The sequence below is a fragment of the Gambusia affinis genome, linkage group LG04 (assembly GCF_019740435.1).
Source record: "Gambusia affinis linkage group LG04, SWU_Gaff_1.0, whole genome shotgun sequence".
Classification (NCBI taxonomy): Eukaryota; Metazoa; Chordata; class Actinopteri; order Cyprinodontiformes; family Poeciliidae; genus Gambusia; species Gambusia affinis.
This window is the reverse complement of record NC_057871.1, coordinates 18,757,302-18,782,302: the sequence shown is the minus strand read 5'-3', so window position 1 is coordinate 18,782,302 and position 25,001 is coordinate 18,757,302. Positions and strand designations below refer to the sequence as shown.

General features: G+C 36.2%; 1 protein-coding gene across 1 annotated transcript in view; it reads left to right on the top strand.

Moving 5' to 3' along the window:
• Positions 1 to 3,252, top strand: part of LOC122829882 (neuronal acetylcholine receptor subunit alpha-7-like) — a 34,933-nt gene extending 31,681 nt beyond the window's left edge. The window contains exon 10 of the mRNA XM_044114780.1: positions 177 to 3,252. Coding sequence (XP_043970715.1) covers positions 177 to 776 — 600 coding nt within the window. The 3' untranslated portion in view covers positions 777 to 3,252. The remainder of the gene's footprint in view (positions 1 to 176) is intronic.
• Positions 3,253 to 25,001: the final 21,749 nt, after the last annotated feature.

Below are 25,001 nucleotides of genomic sequence, written 5' to 3'. Positions count from 1 at the left end.
TTTGATTTGATAGCTTTTTTTCTCCCAAATAAATTGAATAATATTTTAAAAACTGCTTTTTGTATTTACTTAGGTTATTGTTTCCTGATAGCATATTTTTTTTGATTATCTGGAACATAAACATTTTTATGCCTGTTTTTGTCCTTTCTTTATACTCCCATTTTCCCGTCAACCAGATCCGTGTGATTCTACTGAACTGGTGCGCTTGGTTCCTCCGCATGAAGAAGCCCGGGGAAGAAAATAAACCAGCAGTGAGCTCCAGTAACCCTCCAACGTACAAATACTCTCACTCTCCTCCGCACCACACCAGCACCACCAGCATCCAGATGAGCACCATACCAGGGCAGGTCCAGTCGACCACAACCAACGGCAACATGAACCTGTACTTCGGCTACCACTCCACAGGAACAGACAACCCCGCCTTCCCACCGAGCACCGACTCAGGCCTAGTGACATGTGGCATTGGCGGTGAAGGAGGCGGAGGAAACCACCTGAGTGGCTCCTCCCAGCCTGACATCCAATCGGACCACACACGGACAATGCTGTTAGAGCAGATCCCGGAAATCTCCCTCATCCTGGAGGAAGTGCAGTACATCGCCAGGCGCTTTCGAGACCAGGACAAGGGGGAGGAAATCTGCAGTGAGTGGAAGTTTGCCGCCGCTGTGGTGGATCGCTTATGCTTGGTGGCCTTCTCGCTGTTCTCCATCATCTGCACCTTCACTATACTCATGTCAGCTCCAAATTTCATTGAGGCTGTGTCAAAAGACTTTACATAAAGCTAATTTCTTGCCACTCTGAGAAGGAGAAGGAAAATTGCTTCAGAAAGTATCCCAAACATGTTGGTGTCTATACTACACAAAGATCCTGAACTACTTCTAGTTAAAGCCTCACAAGCTGACACACTGTACATAAGACCTTATTGTGTCGTTGCACTTTTCTTTGCATTTGTTCAATATCTTTTTTCTCTTTGAGGTGGCTTTCCTAACATCATGCAAATAGTAGGATGTTTATGCTATTGTTAATGGTGTAGAAACTCACTTTGATGCACTTTTCACATTTATCCCCAACACTCCACCTCATTTACCTGCCACCGCTGTGACGTCACGTCTTATCAGAGTAGCCTCCTCACAATCCTTCACTTTTCTGTTTTCCCTCACGTCCCTCTGTTACATTTTTAGATGCACAAGACAATGCTGTTCCATTTGTTGAGAACGGATTATTATTTTTTTGCTGTTTGTTCTGTAAATTAGGTCAGATATTATGGATATATGTATTTTTTTATTAAGTGGAATTCTTATGCACATTTTAATGATCCAAGTTAAATTAGAATCCGTTCATATCTGACTTTTGGGAGTACAATACAGTTGTGAACCCACTTGAGATGGATTCTGAAAAGACCCATTAAAACCCCAGTAGGAGGTTGTCTGGACTTTACTGGGGCAAACTGACTCAATTCATACAGTGAAACTCAGAGGATTGCTGACCACATGGATGCCTGAGTGAAATGGTTACTAGAGTAACTGAACCAGAGTATATGATGTTACAGAAAAATAAGCAGTTGATGCCCTGTTTCTTGCTCGATAATATTTACACATTTTTATTTGCAGTTAGTGGGTTTTTTTCTGATTTGATAACACAAGATGCACTTTAATTCCAGGTGTCATTTCTAGCTACTCTGTTCTCAGCAGAACCAGCCAGGATATTTGATATTACCAGGTCCGGACAGCGCCCGAGTCTTTCTTGACTAGCACATCAGCACTGCTGCAAGTTCATTTAAGAACCCTGAAATTACTTCCAACCTCTCTCCCGTATCACTGCTGGATTTTTAATTTCTCCATTTGCATTTCTAGTCCGTCTCATTTCTTCTTCAAGTATTAATCTTTTGTGTCGCTCTTTCTGCAGCTCAATCCAAGGTTCTGTTTCCACAAATGTAATGAGAATAATTTTATCAGTGTGGATAAAAGTCATACTTAATTGTGACTTTGCAGTTTTTCAGATTGTGAAAATATTTCTTTTTCAATACATCATCCAATTACTGACTATTTTTAGTGTGATTAGCTGAATCACTTGGTTAGTGACTTACGTATCTCAGTAAGCATATCCTCTGAAGGTTGAAGTGTTTGTCGCAGACTGTGTTATATTTTGCCATATGCTGTCAAAAACTCATGATATAAAAGAAACAACTTTTGACTAAGACAAGATTTTAAATGAGTTTTGAGGAAAGGTCAATCCCGTTGACATCACATTTGGCCTAAATCTTTTGTTACTAAAAAAAAAAAAAAAAAAAAAAAAGCAAAAGACAAAACTCTTTGCTAATCTCTTGCAATAACATGCAACACGGATTACCGGGTGACTGATGTAGAAGATTTGGGGTAAATCCGATTTTTATTTATTTATTTTTTTTTTTTTATTCCTCAATTGCCCTCTCTGATCCTGAGTGGCGTAAAACAAATATATTCCAGCTTGTCATGCACAAAGGTGAACCTTAGATGTGGGATTTTACCATGACTGGAGATGTAAGCGACACTGATGAGGAACAAAAACATCATGACCCAGCACAACTGCTGCAACAGTAGATTAAGGACCATTACATTAAATCAATGGACCAAGAGCAGACAAGGCCTTGCAACCAGATGATTAACATTTATGCTTTTTTGGAATTGCAAGTGTGCTGTCCTCTCTGCCAATAATGCACACACTGGAAATGTGGAGACATGTACATAGAGCGTTGTCGACGACCACGTTTCATTTTTGATGTGACTTTGAAAAACGATGAAGCCTATTGAGAAAACACTTTAAATTTTTTTCTGGAAATTCAAATATTAAAATCTTTTAAAGGTAATTTAGGTCAGAATAACTCAGACTACAAGCAACCAGCACAGGTTTTGTTTCTCACTGCCAGTTTAATGACATTATAAGCAGGGTAGTTGTTGAGACATTAACTTTGGCTTTGGAATATCTTTTTGCAACAAAAGCATAGATTTCATCCAGAGCTGAAGTTAATCTTCAGCATGAAGGAAGGCTTTAGCTAAAATAAATGGTAAAAGTTTGATATTTGAGACAGAAAATGCTGAACTGCCCCAAGGAGGATGATATTATTTAATTGTATTTTCAACCAGAATTACATGTTCATTTTGTGTTTTTATTTGTAGTCGGCGCCTCTTATCAGTATGCATAATTCTCCTTAAAAGATGTTCACAAGACCTCACTGTACATCCCTCTTTTATGAGAAATAAACAAAAACTGACAAAACTATTGTGTGGCTTCTTTTTGTGTTCCAGCAAACTGATTTCATTTTGTTCCAAAATCTCTGGGTTATTAGCAAGTAACTTCTGTCAATTGTTTTTTTTTCTTTTTCTTTTTTTTTTTTCTTGATAGGTTGTAAAGTCACAGCGAGCCTGATCTTAAAATATTTCACATAAGGTATGTACAATCTACAAAGATCTCATGCACAATTGATTATACATGCAAAAGTGGTGTTTCCAGCCTATTTAGATTAGGCTTTTGCATGTACTGGCTGTGTTAATGGAAGATAAATAATACGTGTGTGATAGATATGTCCCTGATACCAACAGTCATTTCACACACAGTGGGTTAAATATTGCAAACAAGAAAGAGAGGTAAGCTTTCAGTTTATCCAGGTTCTTACTAAATTACTCCTGCCTATTATATTTTGTATCGTTACAACAACAATCTTCCTCATCCTTACTGGAAATTTTTTGTCATTGACAAAGAGAAAGTTGGTAATACTTTTGAAATCCTGCACTGTAAAAAAAATTCCGTTGTTTTTACAATAAAAAACTGGCAGCTGTGGTTGCCAGAATAATTCAGTAAAAAACACAGTGAACATGTAAACTGTTTTACTGACCAAACAGTAATTACTACAGTTTTAAATTGTGAAATAAACAGATTGTCCCACAGTTTTGCACAAATTTTAACTGTGATTTGAACAGGGTTATTTTGTTAATAAAACAGTTTTATCAAGTAATTTTAACCAACTTTTTCTGATGAGATTCTCAATGAAATTTAGGTTTGGACTTTGACTAGGTCATTTTAAAACATGCATGGCACCAACTCTACAAGACAGAATTTAGAAAGTTGTGGCTAAGCTAAATTTTTCAGTTTCCAGCATGAGTCATAGGACGTTAGATACGACTTAAACCATCTATCTATTTAAGGCAAGACATTTGGTATCTTCCACACACAAGCACAGATGTAAAAAAAACAACAACAAAAAACACAGAGTACACCACACATACTCTAAATTCTTCTCAGCAGGGTGATACCACGTTTGAATTGGCCAAATCCAATCTCAAGGTCCACCACACACAGACAGCTGTTGGTGGCTGGAAGTGCTCCACTCTGTATCAGACCTTGTGAACAGACATGCAAAATACAAATCTAGTATTTCTAAACCTGCAAAGAGAAGCAATGCCTTAATTCCGCCCTTCTCCGCAATCTGTCCAAGTTTGTTTTCTCTCTTTCTCTGATCTTGATATAGAAAACACCACCTGGGTTCATAAAAACGCTTATGCAAGTGAGGTAAATATTTTTTGCTCTATTTGGTGGCAATGTTGGTGCAAAACTACCTGTGACAGAGCCCTGTGAACAGTTTCTCTAATGTAAATATTACACTCCTGATCCAACTTTGGAATTGCTTGAATGTGGAGCAACCGCACTCTGATACACTTCTGGTTCATTTCATAAATTAGCTGCTTGCATCCCAAACAGCACTGCTGTGGCCCTGTAGCCTCAGATGTTATTCTCATGAATTCACCTCGTAAATGGCAGTTCATTACTAAGAACTGTTACGTTAACCATCTTAACCATTTCAGCCATTTTGACTAAAAAACACTCAGAGTGTGGGATTTTCAGTTTTTAATTATTTGTGTGGAGATGGGATTATGAAACCACAAAATTTCACCTTATAACATCTCAGCTAAAATGAGTTTTAATGAGGCAATCTCAAAAGGCTCTGAAGAAATCGAGTCACCCTTACATAGCTTTACACAAACAGTTACATGACATGTGCCTCCTCCAACAAGTCACAGCTGCCAAATCTGGGTAAAAATAGAAAGTATGTAACAAAGAAAAGTAGAACTCAATGACTAAGACATGAAACAAGTAAGATGAGAGGAAAATGAAGTGAATTTAAGGTAGTTCTCTAATTCTTATTGTTCAGTTGCATCCAACATTCTGCTTTAGGCTTGAATGAAATTTTAATCATTCAACTACTGCAGGACTGCAGAGGCTCTTGATACCAAGCAGTCACAGAATCAATCACATTAAGGTCACTATGAAATTAGCCATGTGACCTGCAGTGAAAGTGAACATCGGTGTGAGAAAAAGTTATTATTTATAAAAAAATAACCTCTTCTGAAATACTGCTCATCTGCTTAAACACAATTAAATTACAGTTGGTAAATTTTGCAAAAGTAAAAATCAGGTCTTTACTTTGCGAAACTTCGTTACCAGAAAACGCGCTCATCTCTTAGCAACAGCTTAACAACAAATGTTATTATTGTTCAAAAGACATGAGATTTCTGTTGTTCTTTTGAAATGCTACTTATCTTCTACTATTTAACAAGAGTTGTGCAGTTGGTGAATTTTGCAAAAGTAAAAATCAAATGTTTACCACGCTCTGTAATCCAGGCACAGTAAGAGAAGTCAAGAAAGAAAGAGGGAGGAAACTGGATTAAAATTTGAGTGATTTTAAATAACAGTTTTGAAGTGCTGTTCTCCATCCATCATAGGAAACACTATGTTTCCTATGGGACCTGAAAGCGACTCAGTGACCGAACTTGTGCACTGTGAGGTGAATCGTCTTTGTATGGATGCCAACTTTGCATTCTGACTGAGCTGCTACCCATCGCTTTATCATCTAATGCAACTTGACACTGTTTGTTTAGTGTCTGCCTGTAAGACTTTTAGGGATTGTGCAAAACACGTGTTCAAACCAGTGTTTCGGAAGAAAAGCTTAAGTAAGGAGAAATGAAGCAAATGCTGAAAGGGGGCGTACAGGGAGATGGATGAGGAGCATCAGACAGAAGGGGGGAGGGAGGGACTTTGGAGAGATGTTCTGCGCCTCAGGGACAAACAGAACTCAAATTGCTGAATTTTGACTTAATGAGAGAAAGTGTGCAAATCAAATATAGAACAGTGCTGGAAAGTACAAAACGTAACAATCAGACAAGCTTCCTTAGTCAGATATTGACATTTGTGAGTCAGCGATGCAAAGAAAACTTGAAGTGAATGTTAGTGCATATTTCCCCCATGTTTTTATTCATCTGTATTTAATCTTGATGCCTTCCAATAGACAAATTACATTGAGTCAGTGTGAAAATGTTTTTTGTTCTTTTTCTTTGGCACTTTGGCTTGTTTTTTTGGGTTTTTTTTAAAAAAAAGGTGATCACTATCATAGTGCTAGTGACATGACACTGTTTCACTAGTTGACTTCATGTTTTAGAAAAGGAATATTTTAAATATCACAGTCTTTTAACATTACGTTTTGGGCCTAGTTAAAGAGAGAGAGAGCCTGAATGTCTGGGAACTACTGTACAATCTCGACTCAGTTTTTTTCTGATGATGACTAAACTGCTGTGAGTTCGTTTTCCAGTACTGTATCCTTGAATACTGACAAAAAAACCCCCAAACATTACATTAGTTTAAACATGATGAAATTAGACTGTTTTTATGCAAAAATATACAAATCATGTTATGTTTCTTAAGCGTGTGTGAATAGTGTATGTGTACTGGAATCAAGGTTGTGGAAATAAAGTGTTCAGTTGCATCATTGTGGAAATCCTTTACTTTTGCTCTGGTGTCATCAGTGACATGCGGTGAGGTTCATAGCTGGTGAGGCACTGACTTAATCATAATCATATTTACAAATATAGAACCCCTGCATCTTATTGCTTACATATGGACATTTCCCGCATGCGGACGACGCTGGAGGACGAAAAGACAATTCTTTAACATGCCATGCATAGCTGCGCTGCCGTTAACTGATCAACTTGGACATGTAGATATGATTAATTTCACGCAGTGCTCCACAGCAAAGGGAAAAACCGTTAAAAGTACAACTCAAAACCGCGTCTTTCTTGCTCTCTGTATCAGCGCAGGTACGACTTGTTGCCATAGCAACTGACAACAACGCCCCTAAAAAAAACACTGAAATATTTCCCACACAAAGAGCAGAACTTTCAGTCTGTTGCAATTATTAATAAGTGATGTGGTACGAGGAGAAAACTATAAATATATAGTTCATCTGCTACAGTACATCTGTATGGCTAGTTCGTTGTTATTGTCTCTCACGCTACAGTTAGAGTCACAATGTCTGGTATCTTGAGCGCCCCCTGCCATGAGGCAAGAGAACTGCCTGCCTCACATCGATTCTGTTCTCTCCCGTTTCTGATCGCTCCTCAGCACTGGAAACACGTTACACACACAGTTAGTGACAAAAAACACTGTACATTATATAAATAAGCATTTAATGTATGGAGAATCGCTTCATACATTAAATGTTTTTAGCCATTTGATTGGCGACGTACAGACAAGAGGAGAATAGCAATTATCCCATAGAATGGCAGCCAGTGAAGTTAGCGAGAGGTTGCGCAATCCCAGGTGAGGCTCAGCTCGCTGCTGCCTCACCGGCTTCGCTTCCGAGCATTTGAATGGGAAAATGCAAAAATACAGCGATCTTGAAGAAAGAATAATCAGAATTGGTTAAGCTAAATGAAAAATAGGTACTTTATAGTACAAAACACAGGGTGAAAATAGCTATATAAATTATTTTATCATTATATATTATTTTCCCTGACCACATGTCACTGGGTGACACAATCTCTTTTTTTTCGGGAATGATATTTCATTCCCATTAGCCTTCATAGGCTTATACACATCTAACTAAAACGCTTATTGGCCAGAAACCTGACTAAATCTTATTCTGTGTTCTGATTGGAGGATCTCATCTTAACTGCAAATTCTCTGAAATTTCAAAACACTTCAATTACTATTACAAAGATACAAAAAATACATTGACCTGCAAACATTTAGATTAGTTTGAAATAACATTTTTTAACATATTTAACACTGAATATTTCAAAGCAGGTACACAATAATAATAACTTTTAAAATTGAAAATATAAGTTTATTCTAGTTTAATATTCAAATGTACTTTTAACATCTGCAATTCAAGGTCTTCCTTTTATGATCTACTTTAATGCTTAGGTTTGTCATTTTCAATTTGTCTTTCTTTTGATGTCTTGTACAGCAATTTGGATTGCCTTGTATAGGAATGGTGTTATATAAATAAACAGACCTTGCCTTTAGAATACTAACTGTAGCCACTGTGAAGTTAAAAAATTTCTTTTTCGTGCTAAAAATGAAGAATCACTTCTTAAATAAAATTAAATGCTCTAACATGCACCGTTTGAGCTCTAAGTATTTATTTTAAATAAAGTGCAGTTCTGGTCTCATGAACTGGCTTAATAAAGGATCAAACGAATAACACAGTGGTGTGATAACAACAGAGAGACATCAATTTAATGCTGTGCACTGCTCTGAGACTGAACAAAGCTCATAATCAGTTGGATGTGTAATTGAAAACCAGATTACGGAAACAAATGAACTTTGGAGATACACAACATTGCACAATGTTAATGAATGGCATGCCGTTGCTGTATATATATTACCTCTAAAGAGGTGTAGGGAAGCCCAGAGGACATGTTAATAAACTTGCATGATTAAATTTCAACAATACCTAATGTGTGTTTTGTGAGCCCTGGACAAATGAGACATTTCAAATAGTTTTTTATGGTGTCTCTCAAAGCAAAAAAATATATATATATATAAATCAAATTATTTCCTTTAATATCTGTCATGTCTTCACATGCTGGGGGGAAAAAAAGAAGTGATGTATCATTTTGTTTTCAAATCTGTAAAATTGAAAATTACAATTCCAAAGCTAACTTGATTTGATAAGAAACACACTAAGGTTGCATCTTTCTACTGAAACAGTTTATATCGTAAAATCTAAACTCACATGCACCAAGCACAGCTGACAGGGCTTCACTGATATATTTTTGTTATGACTTGCCAATTATGTAGTATTCATGATGTAAGAAAAGTGTCCTTGAAAAAGGCTCCATGCGTTCTACGAGCACATGTGGCCTCTAAAAGTTATGATCCCTTCTATTCTAATAAATTAATTTAGGCTGCCGGAGATATAACTCATAGCACCCGAAGGGATACCGCCAGCTCTACAGTAAAGGTTGAGGGTTAGCAGAGCATGTTCTTTATCTCTGCCATTGAACTCAGTTGTTCCAGCCCACTGAACTGAATTTCTTCCTGCCTTTTATATGCAAGTACACAAATATACGCAAGAGCATAAAGAGACAACAAAGCAAATGCATACTATGTTTTAAGGAGTGCGTACGCCATAAACGATTGTAGTCATCTTGGCTATGGTTGAGATTATATTCCTACTTTGTAGAGGTACAATCATTTAAAACAGGGATAGAGCATCCTTAGTGATGCCATCGGCTTATATAGTTTCCATAAAAACAGAAAATGATGGCAATTAGCAGAAAAATCAAGACTCACACTCTTTCTACACTTAAAAGGTCTACAGGAATTAAATGTTAAAATGCAGAAGTACATGTTCGTTCTTAGTCATACAATTTCAGAGGGAAATCTAAGAAGGTACTGCACAGGAATATCTAAGTGTCAGACCTGGCTGAGTGTCTAAAATATATGTTAGTGGTAGCCGCAGACTCCCTGAATCTCCTGATGAACACTTAGTGGCTGAAATCCAAGAGGAAGCCAGATGGTATTTCTAGAGAAAGACATTGTCCCCATTTTTCATTGTTGCTTATATTGTTTTCTCTGCTGCAGGCTCCAGCCTTGGCTCAGGAAAATGGAGTCAATCCAGATAAATTAACAAAGAATGCATGTGTGAATGGACTTATGCCTTTGTTTTTGATCAGCAGACTATTTTTATATCAAAGACAAAAATCGATGCTAATCATTAACATGATTTGCCACATGATTTAAAAAGTTCATTTTCATTATCAGCACACATGCCTAATCTCTCTACCAGAGACATGAAATTAAAAAGAAGTCAACACGAAGAAGGCTAAAGGAACTCAAAAGCAACAGATTGTGCTCTGATCTCAAGGAATTAAGCAACAAATGAATTTCAAAATCAGTTTCTCCTCTTGGTGCGTCCTCTTTCAAGTGCAAAATGCATAAAGGTGTACCATAGCATACCATTTTTTTTAAAAGAGTAATTTCATCAGGCTAAATGGCTTTACAATAAAAACTTTGTAAATTAGGAATTAAAATAGGACTTTTAATAATTATTAAATTCAGGTTACATTTTTTAAATTAGAAACCTTAGATAAATTCACATACATCTGACACTTTGGTTATCTTTTAAACTTTTGATCCATTCTATCTGTTCCATTAATCTGTTTTAGTATTTGTGTTATTCTTTGGCTTGGTGGTCTGTTGCACTTGCAGTGAGACTTATTTAATGTTTTGTGTTTGCACTAAAGAGCCTCTGAATACACTGTAACACTTGGACTTAGCCCAAGACATTTGATCTAATTAATCGATCAATACATAATCAGGAAGCAGACCACAGAAGGTCATTAAAACAGCTTTAATCCCAATTATCCAATTAAATTAGATTAGACTGCATTTTAAAATGAGCTCTGGGCAGATAATTAAAAAATAATAATTTCTCTGATACTTTTCCTTCAAACTGTATGATAAAACCCTTGAATTAAAGCAAGAAACAAAATTGTATTTTCAGCAAATGTGTCTCAAATTAACACTATTTCAACAAAACTGCATTTATCTTAAAAATCCAAAATCAAAGCAAATTTTATTTGTATAGCACATTTCAGCAGCAAGGCTTTTCAAAGTGCTTTGCATCATATCAAACACAGAAACACAAAGTTATCAAGTGGGGGGGTTCTTGTTTTTGCATCCATAAAAGGTTTACCTGTTACACTCCTACTGTGTCATAAGGAACGAAATACCTATTGCTATTTTTATTCCCACTCACGCTCACAAAAATATAGCTTTGTGTCACTCTCTTGAAACTTAAGAGCCAATCTTCATTTGTAAATAATATTTAGATTATTGACTTATTGGGGTTAAAACCACATAATCCTTTCTATTTTATTTGATTTCCATAATCCCCACCTCATTTATGTTGTCTTGTCCTGATGGCAATTATATGACCTTGGACCTCCTGGTGGGGGAGCACAACCTGGCCATCCCCCTGATTAATTTGCCACTTAAGCCTGGCGTGCCTGCTGACACATTGTGCTGGCATGTTTAATACATCTTATCATAAAAACAAGCCTAGGAGAGGAATAAATGCACATAATCTACTCCTGGCTTCAGCAAAGTTTCACTGTCTAATGATCTAATCTGCAGGAACTCTGAAACATTGTAAGCAAGTTGAAGCCAAAATGGGGTTAATTATGACAAAAAGCAACACATTAAAATAAGTATATCAAAATATCTCAAGTGCAGGTTAATCTTTTGTACAATCTCATATGTTCTCTGCATCATACTTCTAGCATCATACAGTCATTTTATAGACATTAGATTTTAAAGATGTCTCAGTTGTCTTTGGTTCGCTAAAATGTTCTACTTTTAGAACAAGTGGTTAACTGCAATGCAGGTGCTGTTGATGTTCAGGGCAGCTTTACTATGCTCCTAAAAAGTTTTTTAGTTTTAAAGATGTTTCTTGAGTTAAACAAGAGCTTTGGAGCTTTGGAAAAATTCTTGGTTTATTTTGGATGCCTGGCTTCTTGTACATCTTGCCTGGACCTTCATCTTCAGTTAATTTCACATTTTTTTAATTAAATTCCTGTGTGCGCTTTGTGGTGGTCTGTTTTTAACGATCCACACCTGTTATCTGTGAAAACAAATGATCTCTTCTGGAGATCATCTGTGTTTTGGGATCATTGTCATGTTGAAAGACAAAGCAATGATTAAGTCACAGTTTTGCTTCAGATTTTCTTTAAAAATCTTTGTTTGGGTTGTTCCATCCCCTAAAACCAGTTTCAGATTGTTTTTGTTGTTTTCACTTATGTATTTTCACAGAACTCAATATATCCTGCATAGATAATATTTATAGAAAAAGGACTCACTATTGCCTTTTTTTGTGGTTTTGATAAGCTATGTATTTGATTCAATATACTTCTATGTGAGATGTCTATTTTACAGAATTTTTTTTTAAAAATGAGCTGATAAAAAAGAGCCTAATCTAGAAATGGGGATGCACATCTGGTTTTGGTGGATTAAAAGGTTATTTCGTTTGAGAATGGTAGATTTTACAATTACATAAACAATGGATTCCGATTTTGTGGTTTTCCAGCTCTAACATGCATTTGGTTTGGACTGCTATATCATGCACACGGACCACTTTCACACTTTTGTTCCAGAGCTAGAGATAATTACTGCACAGTCACATAACTGCTGATTTACACATTCGGATTATCTCAGAAGACACGTCTGTTGAAATTTCTTCTCTTTTTCCCAAAAGCTATCATCTGTGACTCCGAATGTAGGAATCCATTTGGTAGAGGGAGTACGTCTGCTTCACGCATAAAAGAATATAGCCTTCACTTCTCTTTCCTGAACGGCACAAACTAACTCTGGTTTTGTGAAGGACACCAACAGATACGCGGTCGAAGTCTTTGTTCCACCACAGCATGACATGCAGCTATAATTTATCTGTTCAAGGCAAATTACTAACATTTATATGCTCTGTCTGCGCTTTCTGCCTCACATTTTCTTCATTCCTTTTTTCTTATCTGTTTCTACATTCCTTTGGTTTACCCAGCAGGCATGATTATTGCATGAAAATACTCAACATAAGCTTTACAACTTCTTTCTAGGCTCTACCTGACCATCAACAGAAATAGATATCAGTTCGCAGAAACGCACAGTAGAAACATTTACAGCATGTAGTACACTCTTGACCTGCTGTTGAAGCGTGCACCTGTAGCTGTTCAAGGTTTGCTAACACAATGAAGAAATTCTCAATTGTATCTTTATTTTGGTACCAATTTTATACGAGTGTTATTCAGTTTTTCATATTTTTCATGCGTACTTCATTCCATATGCAACAGTTGCATAATAATTTATATTTTGTAAATGCTTTCTGGTCACAATGGCTAGGTTCGCTGCAAACTGAGGCGTGTGTAGGCCTATAATAATATGAAAAATGAATGAGTGATTTTGAATAATTCTATTTCTGTATTAAACGTCTAAGATAAAAACAATTTTCAATCACTTTTTCAGCAGTAGAAAGGAAAGTGAAGGAACGTGAAATAAAAACGGATACAAAAAAAGTGGAGATTGGAAACTGAGGCAGAAAGTTTTCTTTGTTTTTTACCGTTGGCTATAATTTATTCTTGTAAATTTAGGTTTATTTTCACATTGAACTGTTAACCTCTAGCTCACCCTTACTTTGAAGGACACTTTGACTGATTAATGACCATATTGGCAGCAACCTGGCTAAGATCCAGAGGAGCAGAGCAACCTGAAAAGATTTCCTCATTAGCTACAGCGCTGCATGAGGGTCGAAATTTAAACTATTGTGCTGCCACCTGTGGCTACAGGCTTATTTCAAAGTCAGGCACTGATTTGGTTAATAATAGGTAAAGCCAGGAACTGAACGGCTGGTTCTGGCAAATGAGAAGAAGGTTACTCAGTTGCGTTAGCATTTGTGGGACTAGTGACTAGCGTGTCTAGGCTGGTCAGACGTCAAGAAGAACATAATCTGTTTGTCCAGTCAGGAGTTATAGGAGAAAATTTTAGGAGAAAAAAAGTGTTGGAAAGGGACAAAGAAACTCAACATTTCTGAAACCATCAGTGCTTGAAACAAACTGGGGGAGAACGTCAGGAACGTAGCAGGAAAAGCTTGGGTTTTGTGAGGGTCAGAAAAGACTGTCTAATGGGATCTTTCTGTCTGGAGGTTAAAACCTTTCAAGAGAAACAGATGGAGTGTGAAAGAATAATCCAGCATCATTATCAGTTGGAGGATTCAAAGTTGTTTTGATGCATGGTGCATGTTCAGTCAGAGACTACTCATAAAAGTGGTTTAACTTAATTTCACAGAATCTGGACAAAATATATGATGATTAACTATGGAGTAACTTAATTAATGGTAAGTGAGAGTTCAACGCAGCTTTATAAACAGTTCAGAAAATCAGAAAAAACATTCATTATTTTGGTAAAGATTCCTAATTTAGTACTTTATTTGAAAATTCAGACATAACTGTCAATGAAAGGTCTAAATCTAAATGGCGGCTCACTCTACATTAATATGATATTTTATTGTTTGGAGGTATTTAGCTACAATATATATATCTTGAATTTTTTCTTTGTAGACTGGGTGCCTTTTTTAAAAATAGCCTAACTCAGTTGCTGAAGGAGAGTGAAGTTCTGGATAAAATCACCACGGACCTGTCAGAACAAGAGAAGGCTCTTTTTTTTCCTTCTACTCTTTGTGGCAGTTGCTGGACAGGAAAGGGGGCAGAGAGAGACATGCAGTAAATGGCCAAGACTAGAGGTTGAAGCTAAGACAGCTGTGTCAAGGGTGGACCCAGCACTGGGCTCCTCTTTCCACGCAGCCGCCCTGGAGGTCACAGTCAAAGAGATAATGATGTCGTTCTGGGGGAAAAAAAAAAAAAAACTATACATTTTAAGTAAATGCTGATTCACCAAAATATGCATATACGGTAGTTTAAACTACACACATACAGTTTAAACTATATTTTCATGCTTATGAAAATGCGTAATAATTTTGTCAAACCAGTAGTATCTTGTTTATGATTAATCAAAAAGTAATAGACTTGGAATAAGCACTGACCAAGGTGAAGGTTTAGGATACCCAGACCATGGCATATAAAGGCGATTTGTCCTGAATTTGACCATGAATTTTAGTTTTAATTTTATATAAACTAGTCTATAATTCCACTATTTCTGTGTTTTTCTTGTCCTACTTATTTTGCAGTCAATACTGAGACAGATTATTCTGTAACCTCATGACTTTGCACTCACCTCTCGTTATCCAATAATCTACTGGATTGCTGTTCTAAATCCAATCCTGTCCAATCTTCCCCCTTTCCTCCCTCCTATTCTAACAACAGGACATTTTGAATCTGGAATTTTAGTGAGGTAAATTTATAAACCAGAATATCAGCTGTGTAAAAACAGATAATTAAGAGTGTATTTCTTGACAATTCCCCCAGATTCCTAAAGTGAGTGTGCACGATGTGACCTTTGGGGATGATGTAAATAAGCTAAGTTTTATATTTAAAAAAATCCTACTATATACTATTTAGTGCTATAATAGAAGTTTAGAATATTTCTTGAAAACCACACACTTATGTCTTATGTAACTGTAGAATTGTGGTCTTAAGATTTAGCTTAATCAAGTGAATTTCCTAGGAGAGCAGAGTTGCTGTTTTTACAAGATGACATGAAATATTCCTTCCTTTTTTGCATCCTTGAGTAGTCAAGTGCCAAGTTATTACTTGCTGATACAAGTTTACTCATGCAAAATGACAGACTCTCACATGGAAAGCAGCAACAAACGGGTCCTTGCAAAATTGTAGAAATAGTTCAGCAATCCTGATTTTATATCCGTAAAGCTTTGCGTGGATCTCATTTCAGTTTTTTGGAAAACCAGATTTAAGCCACACATTTTCCAAAACTGCTATTTAATCAATTTTAGAATGTTTAAGATTCAAAATAGAAACTTAAAAATAATTGGAATTTGATATTAATATGTTTTTAAGTACAAAAATATGCAGTGTTTCATGTTTAAAATGCATCTTTTGTGACTTCTTCTGTGAGTTATGCAAATTTTAGAGCATAAAATCAGTAACAATTTAAGGTTGAATTCACAAACACTGTTTGGAAGATTTATCTATTAAAGGACAAAGTCTTGTTTTATCAGCTATAAGGAATACTCATTGAACAGACAAAAACAACCATGGTAAATTATTCTCTTTGTGATGAATCTTTAAGATTACTTTAACAGTTTGAATTTAGTGACTGTAATATATAAACTGTTCAATGATATTGTCATTTTCTGTAATGCCCCTGTGCCACTTTTTATCAAAGTGTGTTTGTGTTGTTGCAAAGGTAGAGAAAGCATTTAAGGTCTGTGGATCAATCTGGGTGTGCTGCAGAGTTAATTGTCTTTACTTCAGCATTCTCAAAGATGCTGAGTCCAAACGCTGGTCAAAACATGCATAGGTCAGAAGCATGTAGTGTACATTTAGCATATGGTTTTACCTTTAAATACAAAGATATTGCATTGGTTTATGTGTTAATCTGAAGTTTTAGTGTTATATTTACTTATTTTTCCAGTATTATTCAATCTGGAAGCAAAAAAAAGTAAGTCTGAGACTTTTTCCTCCTGACTTTTCTTTCCCCTGTCTTTCCTTTTCCAAAGTTAAAACCATGATCGTAACACAGGACGGATTAATGAGAACAGAGAAGCTAACATCTGCTCAAGGTGACAAGCAGGCGTGCTGGGAGGAAGGTGGAGCCTTGTTTGAGCAAGAGATTATCAATGTTCTGGGGAATGTCTTCCTGCCAGCTGTCAGCATGTTGCACCACAGAGCTTTCACTTCCCTCTACAGTCAGCTGGAATATTGAGAGATAGTGTAGCATTAGCAAGCTTAGCAGTTCTAAAAGAGTTATTCCCACTTATTACAAGTATAATATTCAGATTTGCATACAATCTTATTACTTTATACGTCGTTTTATTTTTCTGTGAATTGTAAGACCCAGTTCTCTTATTGCATCCGCTAAATACAGTCTTGAAGGGAGCGAATACTTATGAAAATAGAAAATGAATATAACAATTATTAGCTACCACCTCTTCACACAGCTGAAACGTTGTAACAGTGATGATACTGTAAATGCTCTTTAAATGTCCTTTTCTTCTGGTTTGTCCAGAGTTTCAGATATAGTTCCAATGTTGGTGTTCTCACAAAAGCATACAAACTAATTTAAAGAACCTGAGAAATTATGTCATCACCACGCTCTTGGTCTTTGTACTTCAGTTTCATTTGATTTAAATCATTGTTTACATGGCTGCTGTACCAGCATAATAAACTGAAAAAATATGTCTCAAAATAGAAATTTCTGCCACATGCAGTCAGGGACAAAGTCACAGACTGACCCTCACAGCCTGACACGCGCAAAATATCCAGCTTGTCTGCAGAAAAGGAAAAGCAGCTTGAGCAGATTTTAATTTTAAAGGGAAAACAAAACATTATCATAACTATGGTTTTTAAAGTTCTGCAAACAGTTTTATAATAAGAGTTGTTATTTGTTTTTCCTTTTAACTGATAAATAAATTTTTTAGATTAGACAGAAATGGAGAAGGTGCCAAGGTTTGATTGTTTCCTATAGGAATGTTGTTTATACTGGATGACGCTTCCTTTTACTTCCTGCTTTCTGGACTAATGAACTAATGTCATGTTTCCAAAATAATTGTTGAACGTTTTTTCTTTTTCCACAGACATGCCAAGTATATTGTAGTTCATTTTAACAAGATATTGACAAAGGTTATTTGTGTCGATATGTTGACAAAAATAACCTTTTTTGGTTATTTTCATCAGCTTTTCATTCCATCAAAAGCTGATTGAATGAAGGTTATGAAGGTGAAAGACCAACAGCTGTCAACCAATGTATTACCATTGAGCTTTATGGTCTTTTGTTTCTCTTTCAAAAATTTGACACCATTTTACCTGAAAATAGAATGAAAATGATTCACCTATTACCAGTTACTCAATGCAGCATTAGACTACTTTGATTGATTATGATTTTCCAAAGTATTGATTGTATTGGCGCGACAGTTTCTCACGCAGTGTTACCTGATCGCTTAAAGGTAATGCACATCCAACACACGTTTTAGGTCTTGACTTTTGTTTGCTATGATTTACTACGTCTAGTCAGACAATTCACGGGTAGATGTTTAAATACATTTATTAACTAATACAGTTTTACCTCCTGCCTCTATTCTCATGACTCCATCTACATGCTCCTAAACATGCTATGAAGAGATAAGTGCAATCTTTACTCTCTCAACATTTCCTCCTCCTTTCAGGATGAGCAGAACGAGTCTGTGACCTTGGAGCTCTAGGGAGGTGTTGGGACTGAAGGAAACGAGTAAACACTGGGTAGCTGTAGCAGCCATCAGTGCATGAAATGCAGAAAGCAGCGGGCTAAATGGACTGGCCAAATTATTAGGGTGTGCTTGATGTATGCTGCAGTTAGAGAAAGATCACATTTGAAGCAGCAACACATTTGGAGACGACTATCTGAAATAGCTTCAAGAGCTTGCCTCGCTTATGGATTTTGTATAAATAAATATTCTGACAGAGATTGGCACAATATTTATAACCAACTCATATCTAAGACGTATGTCCCTAATTTATCCATCCCTGATGCTCTTTCTTGTAATTAATTATTCTGATTTCGGCTACATTATGTTTTAAAGCATTATCACTTCCACATTTCAAAATGTTTTTTTTGGTCAACTGTGGCTAAATCCTTTTGTGTTGCTATTACCGGTTTCATCTTATTGTTTAATTGTTTTAAGAAATGAAGTTATATTATTTTCCTCTTTACTATTGTTGACTATTAAATGCTTAGTTCAATTATGTATCGTGTACTCCACCCTTATTTCAACTTTCCTTTAAAGTTCTCACTGTTCACATTTTGGTCGCAAAAAGATTTTCTACTATGATACTATCAAGCTTGAATTTAAGATAAATACAAAAGAAAACAAGTTATTTTGTGTGGTCTTTAAAAATACACATTTCAGATTAAAATCATTCTTATTTTAGGGGTTTTCTTTGATTGATGTTCTTTTCACCCGATTCTGAGCTTTTCTCTCTGATGAAGAAATATGAGCAACTTTGACACTGGGGAGATGATTGAAAGGGTCGACTTTCTTTCTTCTTGTTTGGAGAACCAACCGGACATTGTGGAGGTGGATAAACAACAGAGGAAAGCAGTTGTTGTGGATGTGGCAATACCAAGTGATTACAACATCAGGAAAAAGGAGCATGAGAATCTGGAGAAATACCAGGGCCTCAGAGAGGAACTGGAAAAGGCCTAGAGGGTGAAGGCCACAGTGGTGCCTGTGGTCATCGGGGCCCTCGGGGCAGTCGCCCCGAAACTGGAGCAGTGGCTACAACAGATCCCAGGAACAACATCAGACATCTCAGTCCAGAAATGTGCAGTTCTAGGCAGAGCTAAGATACAGTGCAGAACCCTCAAGCTCCCAGGCCTCTGGTAGAGGACACAAGCTCAGAGGAAGAAAGAGAGAAGACCACCCGCGGAGGGTGAGAAATATATATATATATATGGTTATGTATGACCTAAAAGAACTGAAATATTTTTACTATATTTAGCTTTTTGAGTAAATTTATAATCATTTGCACTAAAAACTAATTCTGGTTCCATAAAAAGGAAAGTATTTTATTTTATGTTTTGTGCGCCATATAGAGTCTGGCCAGAAGCAAGCAAAGCCCTCCAACAGGGATCAAATAGAAGGGATCTGATTTAAATTAAACTGGTAAATTGTCTGGATACCCCACTGAGTGGTAAACAAATGAAGCCAGAAGTGTTGGCAATGATCTTTTTACACTTATTCACACACTGCAACACCATAAATCTGTCTTTTGTTGTTAGGCACATTGAGTATCATCTTATTGCTGCCAAAGAAATAAATAATAATCTAACTTGACCTCCAGTTATTGCTACCAACCTGCTTTGAATTTTCCTGCACTTTCAATTTCCTAGGTTTTGAATTGTCCTGTTTTTTGGGGGTTTTTTTTTGTAAAATTGTTTAATTTTCAGCTGCCTGCCTCCTTCCTCCTTCTTGGATTTGCCAAGGAGAGTGCCAGATGTTAAAACAAAAATTGGTGATGACAGTGGCAATTTAGTAGTTTATGTAATTTATGAATTTATGACTGCATCACAGCATCTTGCCATCAATGCAGTGTTAATCTCTGTCCACAGGGCATCAACAGAACCATCAGAGATCACTCATTTGTTTGTGAGTCGTCATCCGCAGCTTTAAAACAGTGCTATTTGGTGGGTACACCAGTTCAGGGTCAAAATGTTAAACTGTAGTTTCAGCATAAAAAATACATTTAAATTGACAGAGGCAAGTAAACGAAGCTATTCTAGCTCTCAATCACTTGTACAAAATCCATCTCCTTGGAGCTCTCCCACCAAGACAGATTGTAGATTGAACATTTGGTTTTGACAGGCTGATAAAATGGGTTGTCTTCATGGCACTCTATCCAGCGAAGGGTCTGCAAAATGAGTGTAAACAGTGGGCAGACCTCCACCGCACCAGCTCAACATGGTGCACCAATCTCACACAGTCTCACAGAAAGACATACCTAGTGCCTAAAAAATGGAACCAAGGCAAAAATAACAATAATAGCAATAAAAATACGGACATGCATTGAAGTGAATGTTGCACTAAATAGAAATTCATAAAGATGCTTTGCTGCATGAATTTAAATGCAGACTAGGGTTATAATAATTTGTTACTGAGGTAATAATTACTTTGTGAACGTACAAATACAGATGTAATGAAGAGAATAGGAGGCTAATGTGTACTTATAATTACACTTCACACTAGCTGCTTTTCAAAACAAGCAGGCTTCACTGGATTGTAAAAACATTAGAGACAGTAATGCAGGAGGTAATGAAAATCTTCTCAGTGAGTAAAGAGCAAACGCAGAGGAGTAGAAATCAGCTACAGATAGTGCCTCATTTGCCGGTTACAGGAGTAGTCTAAGCTTTACTTTGTAATGATCACAAATAACGATTTACTGTGTATGGTGATGATAATTGTCGAACATGAGACGGTAGATGGTGCGCACAACTCCAATGTAAAAAGGGGGAGAGTAAATGGATGCCAAGTTCTAAAGAACTACAAAAAAATAGGGATAATCAGCACTCCAAAATATTAACTGGTATTTATTAAGGTAAAAAAAAAATACCTTTCCTTATTGCACACTACAGGCAGAGTACAGAAAACTATCTTAAAATGTTGGTTGTCAAAGCAGAAACTAACCTTGAACTTACAACATCAGTAAAGATGTCCTGCGGGTGAGATTAGAATGTTAGTCATCTTTTTATTTCATTGACTGTTTGTGAAATTGTCCAAAAGGCAAGAAGCACGAGGAAGATGCTTATAAAATATTCACAACATTGTGTAAAATTTAACATTTCTAAAAATAATCGTTTGGGTGCAAAAGTTAAAACTCTCAACAGCATATAACTGTGTCATTTTCTGTTGCTAAAAATATGATAGTCGACTTTGAATCCTTGACGTCTGCTTCCAGTTCTTGTAATGTATCTCTGGCATACTCTCCCTCAGAAAAGTAGCTGAATCTTTTTTCTTACTATATACTCCAGACAAATCAAAATATTTTCAGGATTTCTCCCAATGTTTCTGAGACCTGGGTCAGAGATAGAAAGAAATAGAGGGAAAAGAAATCGGTGGACAGAGATTGATTAACTGGTCAACATGCTAAACCCAGAATCTGTGCCCAATCGAGTCAACCAGCAAGTTTAGTTCCCTTGTTTAAAATCTGATTGCATTATTTTATTCACCAACATCTCCTGTAATTATACCTTAAGGTATGTAATTGTGTCTAATTTGTTTCTGAAATCCAAAGAGACGAACCTTCAATCCTCCACCACCTTGGTCAAGAGATGAACACATGCAGTGCCTTCATGGAGAGAAAACATTGCAGTTGGGCCAAACAAATGTCGTGGTGAGATTCTCCATCCACCTAGCTGAGGTGCTGAAAATTCAAACCCACAAGTCAGGAGATATCTAGTTTAGAATTCAGGTTGCAGAGAGGCAACACACTGAGACCCGATGCCTCACCATCGCTGCATCTCAGGCTGTTAACGGACAGCAGAGTCTCTGGGATCCGGAGTGGAATCACTCTGGTGAGTACTTTAACTCTTTCCAAACATTCCCTGAGGTTAAGTCATATATTTAGAAATTATAATAAAAAAAATTAGGCACATAAACTGTGAGTTCACATTTAATGGAGACAAACCCTTTATCAGCCAGGAAACCTGAACTTTTACTCTCCAACTCTTTGGAGAGACACTTTCAGTAGTTAGATTTTAATTTTATTCGTTCACAACTCACTGTTGATGATTTTTATTATTGATCGATTCTATTAGTGACAGATGCAATATAATCATTCAGTTAAGAAGCAAAATAGAACTGTTAATATCTTGAATGTGAAAATAATTATATTCACAGAATATTCCTCTGATATCTTTTCTTCAATTTAGGCTCAGTGACAAAGAGAAGTCGCCCTTTAGAAGGAAAAGCTTCATGAATAATTAAAATATATTTTGCTTGATTAGATTGATAGGATTTTTTAAATTTAATCTTCAGTAGTGAGACATTTATTTCCTATTACAATTCACCACATATTTCCGAAACTATACCTACTAATATTGGAGAAGTTGCTCCACTGAATATTTAAAGACCCTTAAGATTTATGATTTGTTACACCTTTTCAGCAATAATGTGAATCTATATGTGATTATCTTAAACTTTATCCTGCTTTTTTCCCCCAACATTTTTTTTCTGCTTTTGATTATTTTTCCACAATATAATATGTGGGTATTATTACCATATGTTATATTCTATCTTGGCACTTGTCTTGATTTTTCATTGTTGGTAATATTTTTTATCTTGTTCTTAAATTGACATACTCCCTTTAGGAGACACCACTTAAGAATATATCCCCCTCTCTAAAGGAGATGGGCATTAATTTAAACACAATGTGCATAAATAAACACTTCAAATGACATTAAAAAGCTGGATGACATTTTATTAAGTATTTTTTTTATATTTAAAAAAACAAAAAAACAAAAACAGGGCTGTACACATGAACATCCATTTGCTTCTTGGTATCTTCAAGAGGAAAGTCTGTATATTTAACTTTACCTGATTTATGTTATGTTTCCAACCTTCTTAGCAGACAAAATGTAATTGCAATCATTCCTAATTTGAGTCACTTGACTTTTGGCATGACTTCTTTTGTAATACTACCATCTTGTGGGGCTAACATGTAACTACAAAAGGGAGAAAAATGTATGTTCCTGGAAATGAACAAGTAAATGAATATTTTATGCAGGAATAAGATGGAAAATAAGGAGGTGTTTTGGGAGGATGGAAACAAATATTATAGAGATCAGCAATAAATGCTGAATGTTATTAGACATTTCCTTGTAAATACTCCTGGCTTGCTGTGGTATTTTATTCACAGTTTGACAAATAATTTTATTTGACTGAAGTTGCATTCTTTTTTATAATGACCTACTTACATTGTTGCTTGTCCAGAATACTTTTGTGGGATTATAATCTGTCAACACAGATTATCATTATGGTGCGTTGACACGGCTCGCCTTGTCATGTCCATCAAACCAGGTAAAAACCACAAACTGGACAGAGAGGGGATTTCAAGTCTTTGGTGGTTTAAATTTGTCCCATCACTGCTGGCCCAACAACAGCCCATCCCAAATTAGTTTGGAGTGTGAAAGTCCTGAAGATAGTGAGGGTACGCATTATTACAACAGAAAGAGAGGGAGAGAAGAGACCCCACCACTCCACCATAAAAAGAATAAAAAGCCACAACATGCGTCATTTTGTGTTACAATCTCATGTGATGATTACTTTAATTTTAGAGGACTGGACCTCAATACAAATGATTTAGCACATTGTAATTTATCCATATTCTTCTTTACTTAACTGATATCTAACAGATAACACCCTGAAGCTTTCTCTGAAAAAATTGATACCTGTGAACCAACATATTTTTAAACAAACTTTTGTACCACTTCACTTGCTAAAGATTTCTTGTCACCATGAATTTGCAATGGATGTCTGGCAAAGAAAGTGAAATACGAGGGTGAGATGTTCTGAGCAAGTTGTGTCCTCATAGAAAATACATGTCTATTGTCAATACCTGCTTGTGCATGTAGGGTTGTGGAGGGTGGGGGCCAGTGCCTGTCTCCTGAAAGCAGCCCAATATATTTTACATAATTTAATATAAACAAAGACAACTGACTGAGAGTGCAGGTGATTAACATAAACTGAAATAATGTCGAATTTAAATGCTTGCTTTTCATACAATAAATGTACAACACATGATCGAACTGAAAAGTGTTTCCTGGAATAAAACACCAAAATGATGGGAAAGAAAAGAAAAAAAAGAGGAGGGGTACAAGAGAAGGTGCTCTTATAGAGAATGAGCAGATTTAATATAATTCCCTAAAAGCGAGTGAACTATAGCCTTGCGTACAAGTATAAATGTGTTTGTCTTTAATTCCTAGCCACTAGGGGGAAGTGTTGTGTAATAATTCGAGAACAAATCCAGCATGATTCAAATCAAATCCACAAGAAGGAATATTTGGAAGCTTTTACTACTTGTACAGAAATCACTGGGAGCTTTTTAAGCTTTTAGCAGAGTCTAATTAAACAGAGCCAGCTTTGTCTGCAACATGACCATTAAGACGTTGTTGACAGTAACATGGTGTTGAAATCCTCCATAAGCATCTTCACAAGAAAACCAGACAAATATCCGACTTCTGATGGTCAAACACAATGCTGTTCTACAAAACACTATGTGAGAGCTGAATGGTAACACCTGAGTCCTACCAGTTCCTCTCAACAATAAGACATTCCATAAATCACCGTGAGACATCATTCTATGTATTGTTCACCCACAAGATTCATTACAAGCTGAAAAATAAGGTGACGTAAAGTAACAAGAACTAGGTTCAGTAGTGAAGATAAATTTCACAAAATAAAGTTCTTGCAGCATCTGGAAGGACAATGTTTAAACTGATGCATTTGAAACAATAGGAACACCAGATCACAACAAAGA